The sequence below is a fragment of the Balaenoptera borealis genome (genome assembly GCF_965194805.1).
Source record: "Balaenoptera borealis genome assembly, chromosome: 12".
NCBI lineage: Eukaryota > Metazoa > Chordata > Mammalia > Artiodactyla > Balaenopteridae > Balaenoptera > Balaenoptera borealis.
The window spans coordinates 55,930,575-55,951,824 of NC_138869.1; the positions used below are offsets into that span (position 1 = coordinate 55,930,575).

The 21,250-nt window shown below is 36.6% G+C and overlaps 1 protein-coding gene across 39 annotated transcripts in view; it reads left to right on the forward strand.

Moving 5' to 3' along the window:
* CLASP2 (cytoplasmic linker associated protein 2) overlaps positions 1–21,250 on the forward strand; it is a 175,116-nt gene that overhangs the window by 76,839 nt on the left and 77,027 nt on the right. For all 39 annotated transcript variants that reach the window (XM_082348296.1, XM_082348318.1, XM_082348329.1 and 36 more), the window contains 7 exons: positions 324–459; positions 6,149–6,219; positions 9,039–9,098; positions 10,286–10,363; positions 11,343–11,510; positions 13,751–13,806; positions 14,871–15,044. In XM_082348296.1, coding sequence (XP_082204422.1) covers positions 324–459; positions 6,149–6,219; positions 9,039–9,098; positions 10,286–10,363; positions 11,343–11,510; positions 13,751–13,806; positions 14,871–15,044 — 743 coding nt within the window. The remainder of the gene's footprint in view (positions 1–323; positions 460–6,148; positions 6,220–9,038; positions 9,099–10,285; positions 10,364–11,342; positions 11,511–13,750; positions 13,807–14,870; positions 15,045–21,250) is intronic.

Here is a 21,250-nt window from a genome sequence, read left to right on the forward strand (position 1 = left end):
AGACTAAAGTTAGTACAGTCAGAGCTGAGTGTTTTACCTGTCATGTTAATGGTTAAATTCTGAGATTAGATGACTTCTCCATTGCAAAGAGATGGTTAAAATGCCAAATTTCAACTTTGCACTCGACAGTAAAAGGACGGGGAAAAGAAGGAAGTAGGTAGTATCTGCACTTGCCTTTCTCTCTTTTGTTTTTCTGCCATTGGAACTGGTTAAAATAAAAATTTTGTTAATTCAGTAAAAGAATATTTTAAAACTGTATGGTCCTACCTGTATTTAATGTTAAATTATTTTTTTAAAAAACATTTTTCTGTCTTCCTTTATAGCCATCTTTCAACAGTTTTGGGAAACAAGTTTGATCATGGAGCTGAAGCCATTGTACCTACACTTTTTAATCTCGTCCCCAATAGCGCAAAAGTCATGGCAACTTCTGGATGTGCAGCAATCAGATTCATAATTCGGGTAAGTTCTTTTCTTTTCCTTTCTTTTCTTTTGTTCTCTTTTCTTTTTTCTATCTTTCTCTCTCTGTGTTTGTCCACCTCTCTGTCTGTATGTCTCTCTCTCAGTGTACTTAAATAAATCATTGGTATTTTTTTAAACCCCAAAGGAAAATTACTTTTGAATTACTTTTCTGATGATAAAAGTAATACACAGCTATTATTGAACATTTAAATAGTACAGAGGATTACAAAGTAAACATGCTTGCATACAGAATATAATAGACATAATGTTCATGTACATGTGTGAGTGTGTGTGTGTGTGTGTGTGTGTGTGTGTGTGTGTGTGTGTGTGTATAACCACATTATAGGTGGTAGCAGGCAAATGTAAAACAATAAAAAAGTTAGAGACAGTGGTAAAAGATGACAGACAAATTCTTAATATTTCTCATCATCCACATCTTGAAGGTGCCCAAAAGAACAGAGTTAAAAAAAATAAATCTTCCACACTTGAATTCTGCTCTTCTGCAACTAACCACGCTAGCCATTCAGTATGTACTTTTCCAAACTTCTGTTCTTGCCTATACAAACTATATTTACTACAAAATGTAAACGTAGCATTTGTATTTTACATATATGTAAAAATAATGTTTTTTTACACTTTTTAAACTTCATGTACTTGGGCAGCTTCCCTTGTCCATACAAATAATTCTTTTTAATGTCTAAATCAGTTCTCTATTAAAGAACATAATATTAAATTGTCCTCACCATTCTTCTCCCTGAGGTTTATGAAGTTCTTTCTTTCCACCCTTTACCAACATTGTGCATTATTAGTATCTTAAAGGTTTTAAAAATTTAATAATTGAAATATTATTTCATATTCTACTTTGCATTTCTTGGATTATTAGAGACATTAGGTTTTTTTTTTTCTTTAATAGTTTTTCTTTGGATTGCCAGTTTATACTTTGTGCATTTTTTTCCTCACTGATTTCTAAGGCCTTTTTTATACGTTATAAGGACAGTCAGCCCTCCTTATCCATGGGTTCTGCATCTGTGGATTCAACCAACCTCAGATCAAAAATATTTGGGGGGAAAAAAATCCCAGAGAGTTCCAAAAAGCAAAACTTGAATTTGCCTCCTGCTGGCATCTATTTATATAACATTTACAGTAATTACAACTATTTACTTATCATTTACATTGTATTAACTATAATAAGTAATCTAGAGATGACTTAAAGTATACAGGAGGATGTGTGTAGGTTTTATGCAAATACTGCACCATTTTATATAAGGGACTTGAGCATCCACAGATTTGGGGATCCTCCCAGGGTCTTGGAACCACCCCTGTGGACACTGATGGATGACTGTAAATTAATCCTATGTTGCAAATATTTTGTGCCAGTTTGTCAATTCTTCAAATATTGTTTAAGTTATCATTTGTTATATATTGAAATTTGAAATTTTTTTGCTTTGAGACAATGCTCCTTTTGTGGTTTTTGTTATAGTTAAAACAACCTTCCTCATTTCTCAATTATAAAAATATTCAATTGTTTAAAACTTTCATGATTTTGTTTCTTAGGTTTAAATCTAACTCAGTTTTATTTCTGTGTGAAATACAGGTATCTAACTTCATTTTCCCCCAACTACAAAGCCATTTGACCCAGTGGCATGTAGTGAATTACAGTTCAGTCTTTTCTTAAAATACCACTGTTTTCATGTAGTAAATTTCCATAAATATATGGGTCTATTTTTTTAAATGCCTTTTCAGTTTCTGTGATCAGTTTGTCCTCTCCTGTTAAGTGATGTTTTTTTCTAATACTGCTGTACCAGAAGGTTTTTTCAGCAATTAAATCCAGTGCCTATGAAGAAATCTATGAATCTATCTATGGAAATGTTCGTTTCTTTCTGTTTTAATATTTTTGTAAGCTTCGCTAAATCTGGCACCTTCATAACAGTGTTCAAAAATAGTGGAAATTATTGAAATCTTTGTTTTATCCCTGAGTTTAATGGGAGTACTTTAAATATGATGTCTGGGATAACTTTCTCGATACTTTACATTAGGTTATGAGAATTTCCTCCTATTTCTATTTTGCTAAATTTTGGTCAACAATAGATGTGGAATCTTGTCAAATAGCCCTTTAATATCTTTAGAAATGGTTCTCTTTTCATTTATCCATTGTACATTCATGAGCTAAATTCTGCTTGGCCATTGTACCTTATGATGCTGCTAGATGCAGTTGGCTAATTAAGATTTTGGTATTTACTTAATATAAGTCTTTTGTAGAATTTTCTGTAATTTTTTTGTTTAACATATTTTGTTATTAGGGTTTGCTGACTTTAAGTTATCCAATAATATTTCTAGTGGTTTAGACTGGGCGTTCTTGCATCTCTTTTTGAAGTATTCTTGGTTATTTGTGTTTTCTCAGAATATCTATTTCATATAGATTTTAAGACTCCTTGGCATGAGGTTGTATACTGTTAATTTAAAAAAAAGTTTCTTCCACTGTGGTTATATTGCCATTTTTTCTTGTTATATTATTATATGTTCTTTTAAAAAAAAAAAACACTTGCTAGAGGTATTGTTATGGATTTTTTTATAAGCTTCAAGTTTGTTTTATTGGTACCAATGGGTTCTTTAATTTTTTCTAGTTCTTTAGTTTCTACATTTGTGTTTCTTAATTCCTTTCTTTGACTTGCTGTGGCTTTTACCTCTTTTTTTCCCCCTAGATTTTTGTGGTATATCCTTAGATAATTTGTCATAGTTTTTGTTGTTTAATATTACAACGCTTTCTTATTATAATGTTTTCTTCTGAGTTTGGCATTAGCAGCATCCAGTGACTTAGATTTATCACATTCTCTTTATTTTATAATTCTCAATCATTTGTAATTTCCATTTCAACTTTCTCTTTGAATTACATAAGGATATTGTTTGCATTTTCAAATGGTTCTTTTGTTCTTATCATTTTATAATCTCATGATATTCTGATCATACAATTTGGTTGTACAATTTCTTCTTCATTGAATCACCTGAATTTTGTTAGTATCCTAATACATCATAAATTTAGATAGATAGTCTTTTAGTATTTGCAAAATATGGAATTCATTTATAGGGTACTTTATTCATTACTAAATCTAGTTTGTTTATTATTCAAATTCTTCATGGTCTCATTTTTTAAAAAGCTGCTTTATCTGGCAAATTCTGATTCTAGTTTTTATCAACTTTATTTTCCTAACAATTCTTGCTTCATGTACTTTATGTATGGTGAAAGTTTTTGACTACTACCATCTTGAAATAGTATTTTTTCTTTCCTATCTTTTCTGTTTTATGTTCATTGTATTTGCTCCTTACCTGTTTCATTATTTTCTTAGAAGTTTCTTACTCATTGTCAGTGTCAGGAATAAAACCTCTGTTTTACTTCCCCAGCCTTTTAAAAAGTATATATTTTATCTTATTCATGTCATTTTTTCCCTTAACCATTAAATTAAATTGAGCCAAAGACATTTTCATTTTCAGCAATTGAAATTAATTGCTTTTTTTTTTTTTTTTTTTGCTGCCTTTATTCCTGCCCAATCTTTATTAGGAAACTCTTCCCATTTAAAATTTTTCTTTGATTTTAGTGTGTTCTCAATTTTCATATATATTTATCTTTGCGTATTTCAAAATGGCTTTTCTTTGCCCTTATACAGGAACTCAAAAACTGGACTTCAGGTTCACATTTCTTTTCCCTCAGAATTATGTCCTTTTCACTCAATTGTTTTCTTAACTTTTTATTGTTTCTAGAATAAGTTAGATATCATTTGACTTTTTAATTTAAAACAAAACACCACCTTAGGAAGCTTTATAGAAGAGTCTCTGTGTCAGGAGTTCCCTCACGGCAGGCCTTGGAGTAGATCATCTTTCATTAGTGCTTTCTTTACATAGTGGAGCCAGATTTCTGACTAAAATGAAGTTTCCTTAAATTTATGTTAGTTTTCATGGATCATTTATTTGCTGCTTCTGTTTGTCATTTATCATTTCCTAAATATTTTTTTGTTTTCTGTCTTACAGCTGTATATGTTCTCAGGAAAAATTCCTTTAAATTCTACTTACTATCTTATGATCTCACTGAAAATACAAATCGGGTGTTTTGTTGTTGTTGTTTTACATTATTTCCTGTTTTCTATATTTTGTTTCCCAGGTTCTGATTTGGTGTTTGGTTGAATGCATCATCTGTAATTGTGAAGGTCACTTTTTATTTTCCTTTGGTATAGCTCCCCCGAGTATGGTGTAACAATAGTTAGGTTAGTCTTTTGCCCCATCCCTGCCACTGTGTTGGATGTGGGTTAATCAGTCAGCAGTAGGGTTTTGAGGAGGTTATGAGAGAGGAGGAAGAAGGTAGGTGAGACCTCCTACGTAGTATGTTGTGGCTAGGGAGTCTCCTTGGGCTTTAACGCCACAGTAATGTTTGGGGATGGGTTCTTCTGGATGCTCTAAGGGAGCCGGGTCCACAGAGCCCTTCCACGCTGAATGTAACAGTTGAATAATATGTAGGTCAGCACTGTGTTGCATTATCCTCATTTGAACAACTTCAGGTCTGTGGGTGGTTTCCCTCTGTAGGAACTGAAAAAAGTTTTCCCTCTAATTTTGGTTGAGTTAGTTGTGGCACACGCCATTCACGTTCTCCTTCACTGAAAGACTTGTTTCCCCAGGACTGGAAGCAATGTGGGCAGACAGTCTTCAGCTGCCAGCCTCTTCAAGGATTGCCTCAGCTTGCAGAGAGCTGCCTTTCCCAAGGTCTTGCCCCTTCCTGGTTATGGCCCACATCTAATAACTGAGTGATGTGGAAGTATAGCGCTGTGGCTATCTTAGACCAATTTGAGACTACTCTGAAGGACCATTTTAGCTCCAGAGCTCCCCAAAGCTTCGGCTTTGGGCAAAGATGTCCTTGGGCCGTATCACAGATTGATTTCTTCTTCTGCTCACTCCTGCTTCCTTCTCCTCCCTTCCACCGGTGTTGATCCCAAGAGCACTTCTTAATATCCTGAATGCTAAACTCCATCTCAGAGCCTGCCTCCTAGAGAACCCAACCCGTACCATTAGCTCAGAAGAAAAATAGGAGATTTAAAACATCAAATACGTATGCTTAGGTTACTATTTTATTCTTATGTCAATTATGAACTTTTTAGTGTTTGCTTCACTAAAGAAGAACATAAGAATTACTAATAGAAACCAGAAGGTTGTATATACTGACCTATACCTGAATTCTAGAGAGCTGTGGTTCAGCCAGGATGAAAGTTCAATTAAAATCACGATTTCAAAGTGCATTCCCAGTAGTTAATGTAGATTCACTCTGATAACCTGCTTTGATGACATAGCAGTTACTGTCTTCTCCAGCAGTAGCAGTACGTCAGAAAATAAGACCAGTACATGCCTGGTCCCTCTTAGTGCTCCATCCCCCCAAAGTACACTGTCCTAACAGTTCTCTGTAGTTATACAATTAACTTGTCTTTATTATTTAATATTACAATCACATCTGCCCTTCTGAAACTATATCATTACTATTACTTTAATTTGGGGAAACTTTTTGACTAGTCTTAATTTCTTTCAAAATCTGATTTTATGGTATTTTTGTTCTGTTGTAATATAGCTAAATACTTGAATGCAAGGCAAATAGAAGAAGAGATTATGTAAAGTACACAGTATTTTTCAACCTCTTCTAAAATATCTTTTTCAGCATACTCATGTACCCAGACTTATACCTTTAATAACAAGCAATTGCACATCAAAATCAGTTCCTGTAAGGAGGTAAGTTTTGAAAAAACTTAGTATAGCTTTATGTTGAATATTGCATTATGTTTAATTCTTAGTTGGGTGCAAAAATTAGTTGTCATCAATTTCTTGCCTTCTAGAAACCTTATTAAAATTTTTTAATCTTATGTCATATAAGGGAAAAAGGAACAAAGTGCTTGTTATGACTATGCACATTTCTCAGTTTTATCCTATTAAGGTTTGGTTTATTTGGGCCACTAGTTGTTTGGTTTTCAGAGAGTATGGAGTCTAGAGTTAGCCCTTACCTAGAGTCCTACAACTGTGACTGATTGTCCTACCTCAGGCAGTTATTTTAACAGCCCTGAATCTCAGTGTCTTCGTATGTTAGTGGGGCTAATAATGTGGACCCCATGGAGTTGTGAGGGTTAAATGAGAAACACAGTGGTAGAATTGAACATAGTGTTTGGCACAGAGGGTGCAGCCATAACACGTCAGTCTGTCAGTATCTCTCTCTCTCCTTATGGTTTCTACAATCTTTAATATCATCACTATCTCCATGAATAATAAAGACAGCAAAAACAAGATTTGTGCATTGGATATTTAAGAAAATTGTAAAGAACTCTTTCCCCTTATTTGTTTGATAAATATGTTTATTTAAGTACTTTGAATGTTAGGAAAAATAAGACATCATTATTACCTGTAAGTGATTCAGAGTTTTGGGACAGTTGTTTAATTACCTCTCTCTTATGTCAGGGGTCGGCAAACAACAGCCCACTGGTCAAATCTGTCCAACAGTCTAGTTTTGTATGGCCCACAAGCTAAGACTGTTTTTTACGTTTTTGAAGGGTAGTTAAAAAGGGGGAAAGAAAAATATATAAAATAGAGACTATGTGGTTCTCAAAGTTTAAAATATTTACTGCCTAAAATATTTACTATCTGGCCCTTTACCGAAAAGGTTTACCAATCTCTGTCTTACACTGAAGAAAATGGTAATTGGAGAAATAAGAATGTGACAGAGAAGAGGAAGTCAGGAAATGCATCAGAAAATTACCTTGAAAATGGGGAGCAATTCAATACCTGTAAGGGAAAAGAGTGGGATATAATGTACGCAGAGATGGAAAGCTATGCTGTGTGCTGCAGAGCCATCGGACAGGCCACTGAGGCCAGAACACATGATAAATGGGAGGATTCAGTAGGAAAAGAGGCTGACTGAGGGGAAGAAGGGGATAGATTGAAGTCAAAGTATAGAGGGCTTTGAATGTCAGGAAGAGAAATTTTGATATTGTTCCATTAGCAGTTTTTGGTGAGGAGGTAATGTCATCCATCCTAGTTTTTATTTCAGCTATGAACAGCAATTAAAAAGGGACAATGAGAAGCACTGGTTTAATTAAGTAGGACTTCTTACAGCTCGTGTAAGAGAGGCAGGGTCCGAACTAGAGCTGTATTTATGATAATTGATTGAAGGAGGTTTTATACAATAAATTCAGGAGATTTCAGATATAGAAATGAGTCTTGATAATTGGATATGGATGAGGAAGGTGATGTCAAGTGCTTCAGACTGTGATCTCTAGAGTCAGAATGCCGGGGTTTAAGACCGTGCTCTATCACTTTGGGCAAATTAATTTAACCTCCATGTTTCTCTTTTTTCTAATCTGTATCATATGGGCTCCAAGAGTAGAATTGAGAGGGTAAGAATTAAATTTGTTGTTTTGTATCAGTATGTAGTGTTTGAGTTGACACTCACTGCCTGTATAGAGATGTCTGTGAGCTGGTTGACACTGACTTAATGGCTGAATTGAAGAACCAGTGCTGGAGATAAAGGACTAGGTGTGAGAAGTACAGCTGATAGAGCTAAGGGTACAGGTGATACTGCCCAAGAAAAGACTATAAAAGGGAAGTGGGCTGAGATCAGCACTAACCAGGTGAACACCTATGTAAGGGTAGGTGGAGGGAAAGTGTTAATAAAGGAAGAAAAACAGGGCAGAGCTGTGTCGTCAGATGCCAAGAAAGAACGAAAGCTCAAGAATGAGACAGTTGAAGAAGTTGAGAACCAGAAGGCTAAGGAGAAAACACCAAATACTTGATTAAGAATCATTTACATATATATTTAAGGGAACAAATGTAGAAATGGAAGATCCGTCGCAGCTTTCTTGGTCACCATTGTATGTCTTCAGTTTCTAGTACGCAGTAGGTGTTTGGTAAAATATCTTTTAAATTAAGTTAAATTGTATATTTGACAAACATTTTAAGTTAAAATTATGGGGAACCCTTAAGGTCTTTTTGAACTATTAAGCATAGGAATAATTGGAGCCTTAAATAAGTTAAGTGGGACTTCCCTGGTGGCACAGTGGTTAAGAATCTGCCTGCCAATGCAGGGGACACGGGTTCGAGCCCTCGTCCAGGAAGATCCCACATGCCACGGAGCAACTAAGCCCGTGTGCCACAACTACTGAGCCTGCACTCTAGAACCCGTGAACCACAACTACTGAGCCCGTGAGCCACAACTATGGAAGCCTGTGTGCCTAGAGCCTGTGCTCCGCAACAAGAGAAGACACTGCAATGAGAAGCCTGTGCACTGCAATGAAGAGTAGCCCCTGCTTGCTGCAACTAGAGAAAGACCGTGCCCAGCAACAAAGACCCAATGCAGCCAAAACTAAATAAATAAAGAAATTTATTTTTTAAATTAATAAATTAATTATTTGACAGTAAAGATATCTAAAAACATGTCTTATGCTTTAATTTAGGGGGCAAAGTGGAATATTATAGAAGAAAGTGTTAATTAACATTTAGTTATAAATTAATATAACTTAGTATATTGTTATGACATTTAGTTATAATTAACTTTTATTTTTCAGGCGTTCATTTGAATTTTTAGATTTGTTGTTACAGGAGTGGCAGACTCATTCACTGGAAAGGTATGCATTGACTATTCCTCTCCCACCACCCTCCCCTCCCCATTGTCACCGGTTCTTTAGAAATTGATGTGACTGGTTTTGCATTATTTCTCATTTTGCTTTAAAAGTTATTAGCACTGATTTTCCCTTAAAGCTGTGGTGCTGCTCTTATTCATTACAGCTATGATTTTCTTCTTTGTGGGGTGAGTGAGGGTCTCTTAGTAAATGGGTTACATAAGGTGTTCCAGGTTAAATTGGGCAAATATTTTAAAATGTATTTCTAGTCACGTGAGATAGGTTTCCTGAGGTGCAATTTATCAAGTAATGAATGATTTAAGATAGAAGAAAGGCACTTCCTTTCAGAGGAAAGAGATTTAAAAAGTGAAAGAGGAATTTCCTGGTGGTCCAGTGGTTAGGACTTGGCGCTTTCACTGCCAGGGCCCGGGTTTGATCCCTGGTCAGGGAACTAAGATCCTGCAAGCCTCGCTGTGCGGCCATTAAAAAAAAAGGTGAGAGAGATTTGTTGGAAAGTTTTTCCCCACCAGTTGTCAGGTGTCATTGGTCAAGTATACACTGGGCAGCGTCTAGTGAAGCTCTGAGATGAACAAGAGGAAAATGTTGGTCACTGGCTATTTGCATGGCTGTATTTCCATTAATTTCAAGTTTGAAGCTTGGGATATACATGCATTTATGTTGAACACGTTGCTGATTTTCCATTCTCATGGAAATCATTAAATCTATTCATAACCCATTTCTAAAAAATAGAATTTGTTGTTTACTGCAGGCATGACATAATTCCAAATTTTCTTTAAGCTCTTTTGTGGCAGCTGCTATTCAGTTTGGTTAGATTATAACTGATCGTACTATTAGCAAATAATTTTATACATTGGTAGATTAGTGAGGAACCACACAAAAGGTTTTTTTTAATTCATAAAAAATTTGAGATTTGAGTGCTATATGTCTGGACTCCATCTAAAAATAATTATGTCCAGGTTTATAATGTTTGACTTGTCAGAAGGAAACCATACATGAATGAAATGTATGGGATGGATTATTAGGAAATCTTGCAATCTTAGATTTATTATTGTGTACTAATTATCTTTTTATCTCCCTTGCCCCTTTGTGATTGATGCATAATGTATAGGCAGTATCATTTATGGTGAAATACATAGTTTTACACATGAATCTAAAGGTATTTTATTTTATAGACATGCAGCCGTCTTGGTTGAAACTATTAAGAAGGGAATTCATGATGCTGATGCTGAGGCCAGAGTGGAGGCAAGAAAGTAAGTCTATAATGTATTTTTTGACAGTTTAAACATACTTTGGTCTTTTCTTTGACAGGAATTATATTGGGAGAATGAAAATATCATTCAGGTGTCCCAAGTATTCTATTTGATTAGCTCTTTAGTAAAATGGAGGTTGATTTTTCTCCATTAAATCTGTACTGGGTGTCTTAACAGTTCACGTAGCATTGTCATTTGTACATTCAACAGTATTCCTGTTCCATCATGACATACTCACTTCTGCTGTGAATAAAAATAACTAATTTATTGAACATTTAATATGTACCTGATACTGTGTAGGGCAGTAGGTATATGTTATTTTCTAATCCTTAAAATGATCCCACAAAGGTGCTATCTCCTTATATTGGCAACTGAAGTTTGGAGATTTGGGAGTTTACCCAAGGCCACACAGGCCGTAAGGATTACAGCCAGCTTTTGAACTGAGATCTCCTTTTCTCAAAAGCTTGCCATCTTTCTACCAAAGCTTGTTAAATATAGAAAGTATTCTACTTGGCACATTGTGGGTGTATTAAAAACCTATGGGGGACTTCCCTGGTGGCACAGGGGTTAAGAATGCACCTGCCAACGCAGGGGACACAGGTTCGATCCCTGGTCCAGGAAGATCCCACGTGCTGAGCAGCAGCTAAGCCCGTGTGCCACAACTACTGAGCCTGAGCTCTAGAGCCCACGAGCCACAAGTACTGAAGCCCACACGCCTAGAGCCCTGCTCTGCAACAAGAGAAGCCACTGCGAGGAGAAGCCTGCGCACCGCAACGAAGAGTAGCTCCCACTTGCCGCAACTAGAGAAAGCCTGTGTGCAGCAATGAAGACCCAACGCAGCCAAAAATAAATTTAAAAATTAAAAAAAAAAAACCTATGGGCTTAAAAACCTTTGTTCTTCTTGAACGTAAACATTTTACGGTTAATGTCTAGTAATGCAAAGTTGTTACTTTTTGTTGTTTGTTCATTTGTTTTACAGGACTTACATGGGTCTTAGAAACCACTTTCCTGGTGAAGCTGAAACACTGTATAATTCCCTTGAGCCATCTTATCAGAAGAGTCTTCAAACTTACTTAAAGAGTTCTGGCAGTGTAGCATCTCTTCCACAATCAGACAGGTCCTCATCTAGCTCACAAGAAAGTCTCAAGTAAGGTCATATAAATGATAATTACTGATTTCTTTGTCTCTCCAGCTCCACAAAGTTCCTTAAGTTGGATGGTTGAATATCTGATTGCTTTCACTTGAAGCCTTTTTGAAAGAATGATGACTGAATGTGCTTATTTTCTTTGGTCTGTTTTCTCAGGGGTTGGATTACATACTTGTATAACTTCTCATTAGGTAAAGAGTATAGGGATTCAAATTTTGTTTGAATATGTTCAAACATGTTTTGTTAGAATATGTTCATGTCTGTGAAAAAGATTGGAAAGCATTAATTTGTATACTTTTCTTAATACCTGGAAAATAGTCAATATAGTAAGTAGCCCATTTCTAGGACACTGTAGTGGAAGAGTTATAACAGAGATTCAGAAGTCATCTTCAGAACTCTTACACAGCACTGTGACTGGTAAAAACTCCACTGCTTTCTTTCCTCGCCTCTTGCACGGTTTAAGATTTCAGCAGATCCCTCAAAGGGGCAAAATTATCTAGTATCTGACCCACTCCTCTGTAACTCCACTCATCATTATGTTGGCTACCTCAAACCCTTGCTGCCTTGGCTTACCCCTATTTTCTGTTTCTCTAGCCCTATGAGACTGCTAAGATCCCTAGCAGTGGCCACAAGTATCTGAAGATTTCCCCAGGGAAGAGCAGCTCACAGAATGTCAGTTTACCTCCCTGTAATTCCTATCTCTTTAGGACCTTAACCCCACAAAGATTGCTGTTTGCCTTTGCAACTCTCTGGTACAGAACTGGGACTGGGAGGCACCTAGGGCACAAAATTCAAGGAAGCACTCACAGGGTCTTGTGAGTACTGTACTAAATAAAAGTTCAGTGACTTACATGTTTTCGGAGTAAAAGCAGATAATGATTTGATTTTAAAAAACAATTCTTGTAGGAATAATTACCTATTTAAACTTCTCTTTAAATTTGTGATAAATCCTTCACCTCAAATGAGCTTTGTTTCTTTTTTTCCCTTTACTTTGATTTACTATACTCAAACTTTAAAGTGTATATGAATCACCTGAAGATCATGTTAAAATGCAGAATCTGATTCAGTAAATCTGGGATGGGACCTGAGATTTTGCATTTTTTACCTACCCCTGGGTGATGTCAATGCTTTTTGTCTATGGACCATACTTTGAATAGCAAGGATCTAAACAAGATATTTTCTTACTCTAGTAGAACATCTTTAAACATAAACAAACAACTTTAAAATCTGTGGACTTGAAGTGGTCTGCCTCAACCTATTAGAGTAACAATTTTAGGGGACAATTATAAAAATAATATAATACTGGGTTTAATAACCAACTACCAAATTTACCATTTGATAATAATAACTTAAAGAATGTTTTTCAACACTCTGTCATTAACCTCTCTTCCCCTTACCTTTAAAATTTGTAGACAGGGAATTCCCTGGCGGTCCAGTGGTTAGGACTCCATGCTCTCACTGCCGAGGGCCTGGGTTCAATCCCTGGTCAGGGAACTAAAACTCCCACAAGCCACACAGCGTGGCAGATAGATAGATAGATACATAAATAGATATACTTTCCAGACTCTCTCACATACTTAGATATTTATTTATGGGCTTCAGAGTACCATAGTAATTAAAGATAAATAATCAAAAAAGATATTAAAGGAGGCAGTGGATTCTTTGAGTTGATTCTAGGTGTTTTGCTTTCTAATCATACATGTTATCCTCAACAGTAGTCCTTAGCTTTGTTTCTGTTGCCCCATGCAGTAACACTTAATAGAACTGCTATAGATGGTGTTATACCTACAGGGTAACTGCACGAGTTACCAATGGCCACAACCATTATGACTTCGGTGAGACAGGCCTTGGTTACACTGAATTCCCTGTGTACTAGCAATAATACTACCTTTCTCTCCTTCTAAGTAAAATATCTCAGAATAGAAGTGTTGGAGAGTGCTATTATTGAGTTCCCTGTGGTAGTGTGTGCTGAGGACCAGAGTGGACAACAGCAACCTGCTCCCTGTTTCTATAGAGCTTACAGTCTTTATTCAATGCTAGTTATTTCATTTTTGCTTCACAGCTAACTTAGATACCATTGATATATGACAACAACTGTTCTAAAGTGATTTGTAAAAGGAAAATTGAAATCAGAAATACGTCTCAACTCTTCGGAAAACTCAATGGTATTTCATTAATTTTTGTCAGAGGAGTGATTAAATTATGTCATCTTACTAAAAGTATTTCTTTTTACCTTGCAGCCGCCCTTTTTCTTCCAAATGGTCTACAGCAAACCCATCAACTGTTGCTGGAAGAGGTAAATTGCCTTTTTAACTAAGAGTCATAGCATATTTTACTTAATAGAGTAAAAGTGACTATAAATAAAGTAAAAGTTACTATGTAAAAAGATATTCTCACTCTGGGTCACATCAAGGGTTGAAAAGTTTAAAACACAAAGTTACACTTTAAAAGTTTTAAAAGCACATTAGAACAGCTTTAAAGCTAAACAGTTAAAAGCAGTAGCTTTGAAACTGTTTTAATATGACCCACAATGAGAAAATCATTTTACATAGTAAATACCACACCTAATACTGTACCTGTGTTTGTATACCATATACATATACTACATGTCATATATACAATGTAGTGTATATAATTATATATATACAATATACATATGCTGTGTAGTATATTGTATATAAATATACATATATAGTATAATCCAAAGTTCCAGGAAGCCTGCTTACCCTTACTTGTGATGCATTCTCTTGTCTACTGTGTTTCATTTCTTTAAAATGCTGTCATGACCCATTTAGTTGATTTCACAGCCTATTAATGGGTCATAACTCAGAGTTTATAAAACTCCTCATTAAAACTGGAAAACTAAAGACCAGAAATTTAATGACTTAATTGGCATTACCTAAGAGTGGCAGAACCTGCATTATTTTCTGAATTATTCTACCCCCAGGCTAGTTCTACTTGCATTATTCTTATAGTTAAAAAATAGCCCTGCCGTCATCTATTTATCTTGTAACAGTGCTTCATTTTCATGAATCAATCATAAACATCATCCTTTCATCTATAAAACAGTCCTATGAACTTTACAAAGTATAGTTATTTTTCCCATTTTATGAAAGGGGAAAATGAGGCAGAGAAATATTGAGAAAATTGTCCAAGAAGAATTAGTTGTGACAGCATTGAAACTGAGGCATTCTGATTTTAAAATAATCTAAAGTACTTTCTAGTATCCATTTGGCCACTACTTCCTTTTTGACCATTTGTCATCATGGATTATCTCATGGTGATTTCAAGTTTATATAATTTTTGTGCCGTTTGCAGTGATTGAAATAATATAGGTTACCTTTCCTTTGTTTTTCATAGTATCAGCAGGCAGCAGCAAAGCTAGTTCCCTTCCAGGAAGCCTACAGCGTTCACGAAGTGATATTGATGTAAATGCTGCTGCTGGTGCCAAGGCACATCATGCTGCTGGGCAGGCTGTACGAAGTGGGCGGTTAGGTGCAGGTGCCCTGAATCCAGGTTCCTACGCATCACTAGGTAAGACAGCTAACTGTGGGAAATTGTACAACATTTTCTCCCTGGTCTCAGGGAAGCAGTGAATCATCATCAATTTCAGTGATTGATGATGGTAATATCTTTATCATTTCTATTTCATTCTTGCTAGTTAAGGATAGTCCATATGTTTTATATGATTCTGTCCTTGCAGTGTAGTTCTGAGGTATCTGAAGTACCTTGTTTCTACTTTTCCACCTGTTGTTCTCCTAATTATCTTAATCAAAGGAACAATTCTTTATTCCATGATTTGCCTATAGAATATTCAAAGTTCTGCACTACAGCCACATCCAACTGCTGGATACTAAGGGAGTTTGGTCTTGTACCCAGCTTCTCCATTCTCTTTCTCCTACATCAGTTCCCTTACCAAGAAGATAAAGCCTTTTGGAAATATGGGAAAACCGCAAAGCTGAATCATAGGTCAAAGCTTAAACATAAATAAAATACCTAGGAATAAACCCACCTAAGGAGACAAAAGACCTGTAAGCAGAAAACTATGACACTGATGAAAGAAATTAAAGATGGTACAAACAGATGGAGAGATATACCACGTTCTTGGATTGGAAGAATCAACATTGTGAAAATGACTATACTACCCAAAGCAATCTACAGATTCAGTGCAATCCCTATCAAACTACCAATGGCATTTTCCACAGAACTAGAACAAAAAATTTCACAATTTGCATGGAAACACAAAGGACCCCGAATAGCCAAAGCAATCTTGAGAAAGAAAAACGGAGCTGGAGGAATCAGGCTCCTGTACTTCAGAGTATACTACAAAGCTACAGTAATCAAGACACTATTGTCCTGGCACAAAAACAGAAATATAGATCAGTGGAACAGGATAAAAAGCCCAGAGATAAACCCACGCACATATGGTCACCTTATTTTTATATAAAGGAGGCAAGAATATACAATGGAGAAAAGACAGCCTCTTCAATAAGTGGTGCTGGGAAAACTGGACAGCTACATGTAAAAGAACGAAATTGGAACACTCCCTAACACCATACACAAAAATAAACTCAAAAATGGATTAAAGACCTAAATGTAGGCCAGACACTATAAAACTCTTAGAGGAAAAAAACATAGGCAGAACACTCTATGACATCCATCACAGCAAGATCCTTTTTGACCCACCTCGTAGAGAAATGGAAATAAAAACAAAAATAAACAAATCGGACCTAATGAAACTTAAAAGCTTTTGCACAGCAAAGGAAACCATAAAAAAGATGAAAAGACAACCCTCAGAATGGGAGAAAATATTTGCAAACGAAACAACTGACAAAGGATTTGTCTCCAAAATATACAAGCAACTCATGCAGCTCAATAACAAAAAAACAACCCAATGCAAAAATGGGCAGAAGACCTAAATAGACATTTCTCCAAAGAAGATATACAGATTGCCAACAAACACATGAAAAGATGCTCAACATCACTAATCATTAGAGAAATGCAAATCAAAACTACAATGAGGTATCACCTCACACCAGTCAGAATGGCCATCATCAAAAAATCTACAAGCAATAAATGCTGGAGAGGGTGTGGAGAAAAGGGAATGCTCTTGCACTGTTGGTGGGAATGTAAATTGATACAGCCACTGTGGAGAACAGTATGGAGGTTCCTTAAAAATCTAAAAATAGAACTACCATACGACCCAGCAATCCCACTACTGGGCATATACCCTGAGAAAACCATAATTCAAAAAGAGTCATGTACCACAGTGTTCATTGCAGCACTGTTTACAATAGCCAGGACATGGAAGCAACCTAAGTGTCCATCAACATATGAATGGTTAAAGAAGATGTGGCACATATATACAATGGAATATTACTCAGCCATAAAAAGAAACGAAATTGAGTTATTTGTAGTGAGGTGGATGGACCTAGAGTCTGTCATACAGAGTGAAGTAAGTCAGAAAGAGAAAAACAAATACCGTACGCTAACACATATATATGGAATCTAAAAAAAACATGGTCCTGATGAACCTAGGGGCAGGACAGGAATAAAGACAGAGACGTAGACAATGGGCTTGAGGACACAGGGAGGGGGAAGGGTAAGCCAGGACGAAGTAAGAGAATATCATTGACATATGTACACTACCAAATGTAAAACAGATAGCTAGTGGGAAGCAGCCGCATAGCGCAGGGAGATCAGCTCAGTGCTTTGCTACCACCTAGAGGGGTGGGATAAGGAGGATGAGAGGGAGACGCAGGAGGGAGGGGACATGGGGGTATACGTATGCATATAGCTGATTCACTTTATTATACAGCAGAAACTAACACACCATTGCAAAGCAATTATACTCCAATAAAGATGTTAAAAAAAAAAAAAGCTTAAACATATATTCCCAAAGCTATTCAGAGTTTGTTTTTTATATCCATCAACCCTAAAAGTTTGAAGTTGGTTATCCATATTATTTATCTCTGTTTTGTGCTTCATTTTTCTTTCTCTTGGGTAGTACTCATGGAACACTAGGCAGGCAGATCATTGGAACACAATAGGAAGTGCAGAGATTCTAGGTGTGAATGTGGTACATGATAAAGGTGGCATAGCTGCATTCAATGAAGAAAGCATAAATTATACAGTAAATGGTGTTTAGACACATGGCTTACAATTTGGTACAAAATTAAGTTAGAACCATGTTTCATACCGTATAAAAATTTATTCCAGATGACTTAAGAAGTTGAACAAAAATATAAAGCATCTTGACAAAAACATAGTAGTTGAGTATTCATGTAATCTCAGATTGGAGAAGAAATTTCTAAGCATAAAGAGCCAGAAAACCATGAGGGAAAATCTGTTAGGATTGAAATCTTAAGTGTGAAAATATAAAATCAAGTGACTGAAAATTAAAAGGGAAAAAAATTTTGCTAATACTACAAAAAAAGCTAAAATGTCAACAAGTTTTATAAGTCTATGAGAAACAGATGAGCTTATTTTTATACAAAAAATTTTTACATATATCGAGAAAAGCATATTTCAAAATTGCCCCCAAAACCCCCAAACAGATGTTGGACCTCCACTGTAATCAAACAAATGCAAACTGAAAGACCTGTAAATGCAACAAGAAAGTTAAGGTTAGTGCCTACTATTCATAAAGAATGTGTTTAAAAGTGCTGATGTGAAGTAATCATGGAATATACTTTATCTGAGTGGCATTTTAATAATACCCATGAAGGTTTTTTAAATGTTGAGAGTTTTGAGCCAGGAATTCAATGTTTATAGATAATTATGCCAAGAAATAAAAGGAATATTCATTATGTTTCTAAAAATAGATGTATTAGATTCAACCTTGATGTGTAACAAAGAGGGAGTGATTAAGTTATGATATATCCTTACAGATTCTATGCAGCCATTAACAAGTCATATTTTTTTAATTTTTAAAAAAATTTTATTTATTTTTGGCTGCATTGGGTCTTTGCTGCTGCGTGCGGACTCAGTAGTTGCGGCATGCTGGCCCTAGAGCGTTCGGGCTTCAGTAGTTGTGGTGCGTGAGCTCAGTAGTTGTGGCTCGAGGGCTCTAGAGCTCAGGCTCAGTAGTTGTGGTGCACAGGCTTAGTTGCTCCATGGCATGTAGGATCTTCCTGGACCAGGGATCAAATCCATGTCCCCTGCATTGGCAGGTGGATCCTTAACCACTGTGCCACCAGGGAAGCCCCAACAAGTCATATTTTTAGCAAAGATCAAATGATACGGCCTACCAAACAATGTGTGATACTTTCATTATTTTGTATAAAATTATACACAGATAAAAGACTGGACAAAGATGGGTTTTTTTGTTTGTTTTTTTGTTAAGATTCATCTATGTTGTTGCATGTAGCTAAAGTTCATTTATTTATATTTCTATGTACAATATTCTATTGTATGAATATATCACAATTTAGTTTTCTGTTCTACTGTTAGTGGGCATCTTGGTTGTTTCCTGGTTTTTTATTATTATGAATAATATTCATGAACATTCTTATATATAAGACTGGACAGAGATGTTTACAAAGATGTCAACAGTGGGTTGATTAGTGCTTTTAATTTTCATAAAACTTTTCTGTGGTAGAAACATTACCTTCCTGGAAATGCATTATTATTTCAATATATGAAAACTAATCAATATAATATACCATATAGTAAAATAAAGGACAAAAATCACATGATCATCTTAGTAGATACAGAACAGGCATTTGACAAATTCCAACACCCTCTCATGATAAAAATACTCAACAAACTAGTATAGAAGGGAACTTTCTGAACCTGATAAAGAACATCTGTGAAAAATCCACAGGTGGTATATACGTCATGATGAAAGACTGGATGCTTCACCCAACATCAGGAACAAGATAAGGATGTCCACTCTTGCCCTTCCTAACAGCATTAGCATGGAAGTTCTAGCCAGGTCAGTTAGGCCAGAAAAAGAAATAAAAGGTATCCATATTGGAAAAGAACTGAAACTATTTGTAGAAAACATGGCCTTATATATAGAAAATCCTAGGAAATTCACAGAAAAACGATTAGAACTTATTAATAGTTCAGCAGAGTTACCGAAGATAAGATCAATATGGAAAAATCAATTGTATTTCTAAATGCTAGCAATGAGGGACTGCCCTAGTAGTCCAGTGGTATAGAATCCGCCTTACAATGCAGTGGACACTGGTTCAATCCCTGTTCAGGGAACTAAGATCCCACATGCCGTGGGGCAACTAAGCCTGCATGCCACAACTACAGAGCCCACTCACCCTGGAGCCTGCGCGCCACAACTAGAGAAGAGAAAACCTGCACACCACAACTAGAGAGAAGCCCGCGCACCACAACGAAAGATCCCATATGCTTCAATGAAGATCCCATGTGGCACAACTAGAGAGATGCCCGCGCACCACAACGAAAGATCCCACATGCCTCAATGAAGATCCCATGTGCCACAACTAAGACCCGACACAGCCAAAAATAAATAAAATAAATAAATAGAAGATGGTGGAGTAGAAGGTCGTCTGCTCATTCCCTCTTGTGAGAGCACCAGAATCACAAATAACTTCTGAACAGTAATCGACAGGAAGACACTGGAACTCACCAGAAGGATACCCCACATCCAAAGACAAAGGAGAAGCCGCAGTGAGATGGTAGGAGGGGCACAATCACAATAAAATCAAATCCCATAACCACTTGGTGGTTGACTCACAAACTGGAGAACAATTATACCACAGAAGTCCACCCACTGGAGTGAAGGTTCTCAGCCCCAAGTCAGCCTTCCCAACCTGGGGGTCCAGCAAAGGGAGGAGGAATTCCCAGAGAAACAGACTTTGAAGGCTAGCGGGATTTGATTGCAGGACTTCGACAGGACTGGGGGAAACAGAGACTCCACTCTTGGAGGGCACACACAAAGTAGTGTGTGCATCAGGATCCGGGGGAAGGAGCAGGGACCCCATAGGAGACTTAACCAGACCTACCTGCTAGTGTTGTGGGGTCTCCTGCAGAGGCGGGGGGTGGCTGTGGCTCACTGCAGGGACAAGGACACTGGCAGCAGAAGTTCTGGGAAGTACTCTTTGGCATGAGCCCTCCTGGAGTCCGCCATTAGCCCCACCAAAGAGCCTTTAGCCTCCAGTGCTGGGTCATCTCAGGCCAAACAACCAACAGGGAGGGAACTCAGCCCCACCCATCAGCAGACAAGCAGATTAAAGTTTTACTGAGCTCTGCCCACCAGAGCAACACCCAGCTCTACCCACCTCCAGCCCCTCCCATCAGGAAGCTGGCACAAGCCTCTTTTTTTTTTTTTTTTAAACGTTCATAGCAGCTTTATTCATAATCACCAAAACTAGAAGCAACCAAGATGTCCTTCAGTAGGTCAATTGATAAACAAACTGTGGTACATCCATGTAATGGAATATTATTCAGTGATAAAAAGGAATGAGCTATTAAATCAGGCAAAGAAATGAATAAACCGTAAACCCATGTTCTAAATGAAAGAAGCCTGTCTGCCAGGGTTATATACTGTTTGATTACATTTATATGACTTTCTGGAAAAGCCAAAACTCTACAGAAGATAAACAGATCAGTGTTTGCCAGGACTGGGGGGCAGAGTGATAGAGGAAGGTTGAATAGGTAAGGCAGAGGGGATTGTTTAGCTTGGTGAAAATATGCAGTATGATACTGTATTGGTAGATACATGACACGATGCATTTATCAAAACCAATAGAACTTTACAG